General features: G+C 40.3%; 1 protein-coding gene across 2 annotated transcripts in view; it reads right to left on the bottom strand.

Moving 5' to 3' along the window:
• FBF1 (Fas binding factor 1) overlaps positions 1–9,975 on the bottom strand; it is a 37,181-nt gene extending 27,206 nt beyond the window's left edge. For both annotated transcript variants that reach the window (XM_081320410.1, XM_081320409.1), the window contains exons 1-12: positions 9,893–9,975; positions 9,500–9,560; positions 9,253–9,303; positions 8,638–8,779; positions 7,103–7,186; positions 5,053–5,169; positions 4,820–4,955; positions 3,413–3,546; positions 2,050–2,152; positions 1,517–1,966; positions 1,065–1,142; positions 173–270 (exon numbers count right to left, since the gene is read on the bottom strand). In XM_081320410.1, the coding sequence (XP_081176536.1) occupies positions 173–270; positions 1,065–1,142; positions 1,517–1,966; positions 2,050–2,152; positions 3,413–3,546; positions 4,820–4,955; positions 5,053–5,169; positions 7,103–7,186; positions 8,638–8,779; positions 9,253–9,303; positions 9,500–9,560; positions 9,893–9,915 (1,477 nt within the window). In that variant the 5' untranslated portion in view covers positions 9,916–9,975. The remainder of the gene's footprint in view (positions 1–172; positions 271–1,064; positions 1,143–1,516; positions 1,967–2,049; positions 2,153–3,412; positions 3,547–4,819; positions 4,956–5,052; positions 5,170–7,102; positions 7,187–8,637; positions 8,780–9,252; positions 9,304–9,499; positions 9,561–9,892) is intronic.

The following is a 9,975-nucleotide window of genomic DNA, read 5'->3' on the forward strand; positions in this document are numbered from 1 at the left end:
CCATTGTTTCCCCCCCCCTTCCCCCCCACAATGAAAATTAAGCAGCTTGCCTTGAAAACAAGCCTGTAGAACAGACCAAGTTATAAAATTATTAGATGCCTCTATCAGCGATAACTCCGCTGTAATGTGAATGCACATTTCTTGGGTAGTTTGGCTGGAGCTTGAATCTTACCTCTTGAAATTGTATCTCCAAAGGGAGTCCCTTTCCTGGAATCAGATGGAAAAGTAGGAGCACTTTGTTGCTGAGGTCCTTCCCAAGGAACAAAGGACCTGAAATAAGCAGAGGATGGTAAGGTTAATTAGACAGGAATCAAATGCAGTTTCTCATTTTTGGAATAAGGGCTGTGAAAATAATCATCTGAAGCCCATGAAAATAATGTAGTCGGCAGGTGGTGGAGTTCCCTATGATTTTGATGCCAGAGCCAAATGCCTTTTGGGTAAAGAGGGGAAAGTATTCCTGTCTTTGCCCTTACACCATTAGTGCTCCGATAAAGGTGAAGGCTAAATAATGACGGTTCTGCCAGATTTAGCCAAACATCTGATACGTCTTTGATCCAGCATTCTGTTTCCCACTTGGTCAGTTAGATCAGCATTTCTCAACCTCAACAACATTAAGATGTGTATACTTCAACTCCCAGTATGCCCTAGTGTGAAGGCTCCCTTCCACCAATATACTGCAGAATTCTGGGAGTTGAAGCCTTGGTGGAGCAGTGGGCTGATGCCTCCTTAAGTAACACCTGCTGCCTGCAATTAGTGCAGGTTCGCGTCCCACCAGGCTCAAGGTTGACTCAGCCTTCCATCCTTCCGAGGTAGGTAAAATGAGGACCCAGGTTGTTGGGGGCAATTAAGCTGACTTTGTAATAATGCCACTTGGTGTGTGTGTGTGTGAAAGCCCTAATAAGCAGGCATATACATAGAATGAAGGCTACTGCTAAGCTTGTAAGCCGCCCTGAGTCTTCGGAGAAGGGCGGGATATAAATGGAATTAAAAAAAAAATTTCAAGTTGCTAAGGTTGAGAAACACTGAATCAGGTGCCTTTGAAAAACTATCATGCAAGTTCTTACTCCAGTTCTTCCAATCTGGCAGGTTTATCTGATGTGGCAGCAGATCGATGTTGTTCTTGAGTGGAGATTACCTGTTGGCTGATAAAAAAAGAAAAAAAATGAGAAATGAAATTTTCATGTGTTAATTAAAGCAAAGATCTGGCTACCTTGAATGGGAATTCCATAAATCAGTTTAATACATGTGGAGAGCACCAAGATTTGGAAACCTGCATTAAAGAAACTATTTTTTTTACTCCTCCAGTATAAGCTACAAGATTTGTCATGAAGGAGAACCACACGTCAAACACTAATGGTTGCTTTCCCATAAGTACCCACATGGAATATACAACTTGATATATTGAATCTATTTTAGACTGTGAAAGTAATTGACAGCCTTTGACAGGAAATGAGATTTTTCATTTACAGGATTTGAAAAATGTTAAGCGGACGAATGAAAAGCTCTCTACTCTTACCTGGTGGGATGATCCCCATGTGTCTGAACATCTAAGGAACTGGATCTCTTCTTCATTTTCTCCTGTGCCTGAGATTTTTTTTTAGACAACACATTATTCAGCCAAGTATCGGCATCATCCTCAGCTGTTTTTTTCTTCTGAATGACTTCTTCAATAACTTGTTTGGTTCTCAAATGACCCTGGGTAGTGGTAGGTGGAGGAGGAGGAGGAGAAGGAGGAGGAGGAGGAGACTTAGCTTCTGAAGGAAATGATGGCATATCCGGTGTGGTTCCTTTTGCACTGCTTTTGCTAGGTTCTTTGAGTAGGAATGATGGTAGCAAGTCACTATCTTCATCTTTCAGCCCCAGCCAGTCAGCCCCGGACTTGTTGCGTATGGGACTGTTAGATGCTGAAGGGGAAGGCTTTGATCTCTGTTCTGTTTGCAGGTCACTGAGGTTCTCAGAGGAAAACCTACAAGAGTTTTGCCAGGTCAAATAAATTTAAAGAGAGCCTTATGGGGATCAAAATCAAAAGGTAACCTGGCCTACTATTACCGGACAGACTGCCGTCGTCTCAACTTCTGTCCCTCTGGAGTTGAGGCCATAGTAGGCTGGTAGGCACCAAAGGTGAAGTCATCTCCCAGAGCATCTTCCTTATCTATATAATGGCATTAAGATATTTAAAAAAAGAAAAGAAAGAAACCACACCACTTTCATGCTGTTGTTGTAAATTTTAGAGTCTCCAGACTGAAGCCCAAACAAACACAGGTCTAAACAGAAGATAAAATATAATGTGGAGATTGTAAATCCCCCACTGGGATATCAGTCCAATTCTTAAATAAGGGGATAAAAAGAAGAGCTCATACATTTGGGGTAAAAGGTCTCAGATTCAATCTTTGGAAACTTTTCCGGGTAGGATTAGACATCTCTAAAATCTTGGAGGTTTAATCCTGATTTAAAACTTTTAGTAGAAGATAATTACTTATTCATAACCTAAGCATGTGCCTTGGGGGCTTGGAAATCATAAATGACAAAAACACGACATTCAAATGAACAGATGAATCTTAAGATTTCTAATGATTTTAAAAGGCTAACTCTTGAGGGTAATATTTCAGATGGCATCAGATTTTCTGCCTTATGTAATTTAGCTGGCTTTATGTTAAGTAAAATTTAGTATTCGAGTTGCAAGGTAGTACATCAGTTAGGCCTTTCACTCATGTCACAGGCATTATATAGCAGAAGAGTACCAGATTTGTTCAACCATATCCCTTATGGCAATTTCTAGAAGTAGAAACTCATACCCAGAAAATGGATCTTTCAATGACAACTATGCAAGATATAAGCAAAACTAAAATTATAGCTACTGCTAAGCTTGTAAGCCGCCCTGAGTCTTCGGAGAAGGGTGGGATATAAATGGAATTTAAAAAAAAAATAAGGTCCTGCCTTGGGTAGCGGGTTGGACTGGAAGTCCTCCAAGGTCCCTTCTAGCCCTATGATCTCCTATTTTTATTTCAGAGTCAGAGAAAAATTCATTTTTAAAGTTCTCTATAAAACCATCCAAAGGTTGGGAACAAAAACAAAACAAAAAGGGAAAGAGGGCAAAACACAGAATTATTTTTCAATCTGAATCAAGGAGAAGTTCTTCAATGTTCTTGATCCACCAAAACAGCTAAATGTTTTTTGCATTATGTATGAGCTCCCAGTAAAACATCAAGCAAACACATGAGGTAATAATTTCCCCCTTTTTTCAAACAAAAGACACTCCTCCAGATTTCTTATGCAGATAAATTTATTTATTTATTTATTTATTTTATTTTAATTCCATTTATATCCCGCCCTTCTCCGAAGACTCACCGTAAATACTTCCACAAAAAAGTAAGACTACTGTTTGTATAATGGTGGTCTCTATCACTCTTACCTGTCTGCTTCTGATATTTCTTATCCAGCCTGAATTCTTTGGGTTCCCCTGTTCTTGGTCGCTCTAGCAGTTTTTTTGCTGTTCCTAGATCCAGCAATTCATCTTGCCTTGCTCGTGCAGGACGAGATTCTTTTCTTTAATAAAAATCATAACCAAACTAGATTATGAATTAAAGTGAGGATGACAGAAGGAGAATGGCTTTTCTCAGCATTTGTACTTTGTATCCCAGCTTTTACTTCATGGCTGACAAACAGCAGACTGAAAACGAATACCGTAGGTGCTTTCTGCTTGATGCTAAGAAACTAGAACACTTGGTGGCAGTTTCCAGAAATCCATAAAAGTCTGTCTTGATCCCTCTATACCAAATAAGAGGTTAGAGGCAATCTACAGACTACACTGGAAAATTTTCTTCTTTTTCCTCCTAAGTAGGACTGATCTGTGGCATTGTTTGGTATACAGGTAGTGTATGACCTTAATTGGAACTGGCAACTCTTGTCACTAAGCGAATCAGTTGTTAAGCAGAACATCATGATTGACCCACTTAGCAATGGTAGTTCTAGCAGTCCCAGTTGCAGCTGTTAAGTAAATCACCAGCAGTCATTGAGTGAGACATCATGTGACAACTTACAACTTCCCGCCAGTTTCCCCATTGATGTTGCTCATCAGAAGCCAGCTGGGAAAGTCATTGATGGCAGTCATGTGACTATGGGATGCTGTGACTATTATAAATGTGACACGGTTGCCAAGAGCCCAAGTGGCAACCAAATGACTGCAAAGACGCTGGGATGGTTGTATATAGAAGGACTAGTTATAAGCCACTTTTTTCAGCACTAACTTTGAACAGTCTCTAAACAAATGGTTGTTAAGTGATATAATCAACAATTGGAATTTTCTTAAGGAGGTTAGTTAATTCTTAATTAATTGGTCCTTCTGTTATGCTGCAGATAGTACAATAAAATCAATGGTAATAGTATGAATTTGCTTGTAATTCATCCTTTTTCATTCAGCTGACCTTCATATTTAATGGAAATGCAGTTGGCAGATTTCCCAGGCTTTTGGCCATGCCAATTAGAGAAAGACATTTTAATTTACTCCTACTGTGAAACTATTGTAGCATTTTGCATATCCAGTAATATCAAGATATTAGCAGCTCATTTTATTTTATCATTTGTCAAATGCAAACGACCACCCACTTCACACAAAGTGATTTTGGATGACGTGCAATAAAACTAGCAATTAAAAATGCTCTACAAAATATTTTGAACAGAGACTCCTTAGTTTTTTAAATGCCTGCTTTCCTTTTCTACGTACAAGGCATTCAAGGTGGTTAACAATTAAAAACAAACATTTAAAGCTCATTAAAAAGCGGCAAATTCTATTTAATCTAAGCCTAATGGTCTAGCTTACTCTTCACTCCTCCTGCCAGATTTCACTTCTGCCTTCGAGGTTTCACCAAACCCCAGAGCATCCATAAGATCATCTCCATCATCTTCAAACGTTAATTCCTCTTGTTTTTGGTCAGGAGCAACAGCGTGGCCATGAACTGTGGGTAGAGATGTATCCAATACATGGACAAGTTTACCACAGTTTATAGAAGACAAAGAAGTCTCAAGCAACACCGTTCTGGAACCATATTTTACCTTTCTCATTAGGGGTTCCACTGTTTTCTGGAGTAGTTTTGGTGACAGAGGAATGCGCTTGTTTCACTGGGGTCTCTTCGTCATCAGACAGAAGGCCAGCCAAAGGATCATCTACATCTAGAAGAAGGACATATCGATGAACTTCAGGAGAGCAATAATTTCAGAATAAGCAGAGCTGAAGAAAATGAAAAGAGCTGGTTTATGATTAGGAGATTTTATAGTCCAGAAATTTCCCTATTTATTAGGCCCAAATTCAAACCACCTTGAGGGTTAACTCAGCATAATACTCTTAGGGTACTTATACATTAAGACAATTCACTAGTTTAAGGAAGCTACTACAAAATGATTTTTAGTAAAATACAGTAGTCCTTGGTTAACATTTGCAATTGGGACAGGAATCTCTATTGCTCAGTAAAGCAATTTACAGTGTGATGTCACACGACTGCATTGCTTAGCCACAGGAATCCTGGCACACCGTATTGCCAGTAAGCAAGGATCACGGGTTATTAAGCAAGGACCTCCTCACAACTTCCTGCTGGCTTCCAACAAGCAAAATCAGAAAGGAAATTGGAAGGAAGTTCTAAATCTTAAGAAGATAAACTAGTGTGCTGGCAAGTGGCTGCTGCTGTGTGCAGAAGTGTGCTTGAAGGGCCGGTGTGGCATGGCATCAGTGTAGTTTAGTGTGGCTATTGCAGGAAGGTGTGCAAGGTGCTGGCACAACACAAGGCTGATGGGGCTTGGGGTGACTGCTGCAGAGTGCAGGACCTCATTGAGGGCTTGGGATGGCTGCTGCAAGGTGTAGGAGAGGCTGGTGAGGTGCGGCAGGAGTGTAGCTGGATTGGGAATGGCTGTGGCAGGGCAGGGGAGATTTATCCCCAAATGCCCAGATTGTAATTATGTGACCGCAGAGGAACTGGAATCGCCAGAAGTTTGATGACTGGTCTTAAGTATTACTCATTATAACTTCAAATAGCCGCTGAACAAGTAGTCATTAACCAAAAACTATCTGTAATGTACCACAATAAAATTCAGGTTTTTCCCCCCCTATATTATGGGGAGATCATGATTTTCTACACAAGCAATTCATTCTATCCTTCTGCAAGAGATATTAAAGCAAAGTACAAATCCTTCTTGCTTTCATCACCATGATAAATCACCAATTATCATCACCCATCAGAGGAAGGGTGCCCCTTTCATTTGCAACTGGGGTGGGCAATCTGTGACCTTCTGTTTTATTCTAAGCTTTCCAGAACACAGTACAGGTAGTCCTCGACTTACAACCACAATTGAGCCCAAAATTTCTGGTGCTAAGCAAAACATTTCTTAAGTGAGTTTTGCCCCATTTTACGACCTTTCTGGCCACAGTTGTTAAGTGAATCACTGCAGTTATTCAGTTAGTAACACGGTGGTTAAGTGAATCTGTCTTCTCCGTTGACTTTGTTTGTGAGAAGGTTACAAAAGGGGAATCATCTGACGCTGGGACACTGCAATGGTCACTGCATGAGTCAGTTGCCAAGTGTCTGAATTTTGATCATGTGATCACAGGGATGCTGCCATGGCCCGAAGTGTGAAAAATGGTAATTCATAAGTCACTTTTTTCAGTGCTGTTGTTAACTTTGAATGGTTACTAAATGAACTGTTGAAAGTTAAGGACTACCTGTACTGCTCCTGTGCTAGATAGTGTCTGTGCATGGATGTGTATTGGTGTGTGTATAGGGGGCATTTGAGAAAGGGAGAGAGAGAAGGGGGGGAGGAGATTTCATGGACTGCACCACATTTAATAGAGGGGGGAGGTGGAAAATGAAGAAAGAACAGAATCAATATGTGAGATTGCAATTCAATATATTTAGAAAGCCCCAGGCAGAGAATGTTCGTATTGGGGTAATATTATCTATGCTTTCTGAATTTAATAGACATTTATAGCAACAAAAGTTCAGAGTTGGGCTGGTTGTTGGTCAGATATAAATATTGCCACATAAAGGTCTGGTGTTTCCAAATTCACTTTGTGTTCACAACTAAATTTAGAAATATATTCTATGCAGACTCCTACCTTCAAGGGAGAGCCGTTGTTTCAGTTGTTTGGAAGCAGAGGGAACAGAACCAAGAACCTTACTGACTTCACTTACAGAGTCTCCTGAATATAAAGATTATAGGGTTGTTGTTTTTTTAAAAAAATATATAAAATAAAGGCATAATAGATATTGTCACCAATTTTCAGGTCTTACATAAGAAGAAGCCCTGAATCAATATAAATCTTTCTGATTTAAAGAATCACTGATTAAAGAACAGCTGATTTAATCGGAGATTTATGAACTGTATAAAGGAACTCAATACCTTTCAGATATTTTATTCCAAGCTGCCATGGCCAATGGAGTCCAACACAAACTTGGCAAGGCAAATCTACAGAATTCACAATGTTGCGATAATTCTGCATACATGTGCGCCTGCAGCTTGACTTGCACAAGCAGTGGGCCAGTGAGCACTCACATGCACAGCGTCCGTTTCCCCTTTCCCCACCCCCAAGCTGGGCCACCAAGCTGCAAAGTTTGAGGACTGCTGCCTTAAACCAAACGTGTTTCCAGTATCAAGCTACAAATGCAGAAGACAATCACAGCCACACCATCTCAGGAAAAGACAGACCCTCTTTATAGATTTGCGGAGAGGTGCTATACGAGAGCCCCTGCGTGCTCTTATGCAACTTTTTGTTTTATTCCAAAGCACGCCATAGTCCTCACAGGTGCAGCAGCTTTTCTACTATGATCCTTTTCTAGATCGATACAAGGCCTTTTTTTTTTTTGAGGGTCACCTTTCTTGGTGCCAGGGTATAGCACAGAAGTGCCCTTTAAATATCAAGAGCCCCTTAGCAGTCTCTACGGAACTAACAGGAGACAATAAACTCATGTTATTCAGTTTTGTCTCATTTATGTCCAGATTTTGCTCAAGGAGTTCAGCCTGGTGAGCTTTAAAGTATTCCCATTTCAGTTTCACAGTGCCAGCTGGGTTTTATGCATTAGTGTTGAATGAATGAGGGTAAAATGTTTATCACAGGTATTGCATCAAGGACAAAAAGATGGAAAAAGAAGTACCACTAAAAATACCTATTTTAATAGTTCAGACTGGAAACGGCATCAGGTTCCCTTCATCCTGTGCGCTCCCACAGGGAGGGCCTTCTCAGGGTGCCGCCGGTAAAAGACTGCCTGCAGACAACACCCAGGGGGAGGGCCTTCTCTGTGGGGGTGCCTGCCCTTTGGAACCAGCTGCCCGTGGAGCTTAGGACTGCCCCCGACCTTCATTCATTTTGCCGGGACCGGAAGACCTGGCTCTTGGAGCTTTCCGGCCCAGGCTGAGAGTTTTAATTGGGGTTTTTATATTTCTATTCGGGGACTGAGTTTAATCTTTTTTAATTGTTTTTTAATTTTTGTATTGATGTTTTAAATACCTGTAAACCGCCCTGAGTCCTACGGGAAAAGGGCGGTATATAAATCTAATAAAATCTAAATCTAAAATAGTGTCTATACATTAACAATTGTGTCCCGGGACATCACGGTCATTTTGAAAACTGATTCAAAAGGCAAGAACACTCACCTCTTTCTATGTTGGTTGTTGTCTTAGTTTTTGCTGCCTCAGCCGAAGGCTCTGCTGTTCCTATACCTTTAGCAGCTTTCTGAGGAGACTTTGCGCTTTTTTTTTTTATGCCCAAAATATCAGCTTCCATCTCATCCATATCCTGACAAGAGAGAAAACCTAAATTGATGTTTTGTGTATGCTAGTTCATGATTTAACAATAGCTCACTTAACATGTCAGAAATACGTTAGGGTCTGGCTTTCTGATGAATACAATGACTATGGCTTCTTTGGGCAAGACAGATTCTATTACGTCCATTTTTAGCTGCATATCTTTTGCACCTTTGTTAACTGGTTCAAAAACATGAAAGAGACACAAAGCTAAACTAAAAACATTTCAGCAAACAATAAGCAAATACTCACAAAGCATGCTGTGCAAGAGCTGTGCTCATTATACCAGCAAATCATGGTTTCCTATCCCATCCCACTCCTACCTCCCATTTGCACATAATGCTAAACTGAAAACAAACAAACCATTTCTTGATGAGTGCACTCAGCGTTTTTGCATCATTTGCAAGACATAGTAAAATGGGGGGGAGGGGTGTTATACACTGTAAGATATATTCTTTAGTTTACCTTCAAGGTCTCTAGAAGAGCTTCTGGATCCACATCTGAGATATCAGGCTCCTGAGAAATGAACAAATAAGTAATAGATGAGGCTTCAATGGAAAAATGTTAAATAAATAAATACTGCAACAATCATTTAAGACAATAATCTGGGCATACTGAGCAGAATTCATTGCTCATCATTACTAGCTACAACTAGTAATCCATCAGGCACAGATTTACCAGACAAAGAACCTGGACTGTTATATATTCTCACCTCTACATCTGCCCCTTCCTCCATAGCCATTTTGCTAAAGAAATCATCATCCAGAAGGCTCCTGAAAATACAGAGGAAAAGATTGAGGGGAAGAATGGATCCTGCCTCAAAACGCCACTTGTTACAAGTTTTATCAAAAGTCCCTAGATCACTCAGACATTTTGACCAAGGAGGAGTTACCAAAATTCATTTCAGCTTAGAAGACTTTTATTAAGCAGTTCAGCTTAGGAAAGATCCAGGAACATTTGCAGTTCACAGCCAAGAAATGTTAAAGAGGAGAGAGAAAAAATAATTCTGGTAGTAGTAATAAGTTCAAAAGACTCCTTTTGTCAGTCCCACCATCATTCTGTAACCTGGATATGCTCAATATCAAAGTACAATGCCATTACGTACTTTCTGCTGACCTGTGGCACCATTTCTCTGGCTTTCCCATCTGTTCTGCCAAAGGATGCAGGTTTGCCTGAATTAGCAGGAAT

The sequence above is a fragment of the Vipera berus genome, assembly GCF_964194415.1.
Source record: "Vipera berus genome assembly, chromosome: 2".
Lineage (NCBI taxonomy): Eukaryota > Metazoa > Chordata > Lepidosauria > Squamata > Viperidae > Vipera > Vipera berus.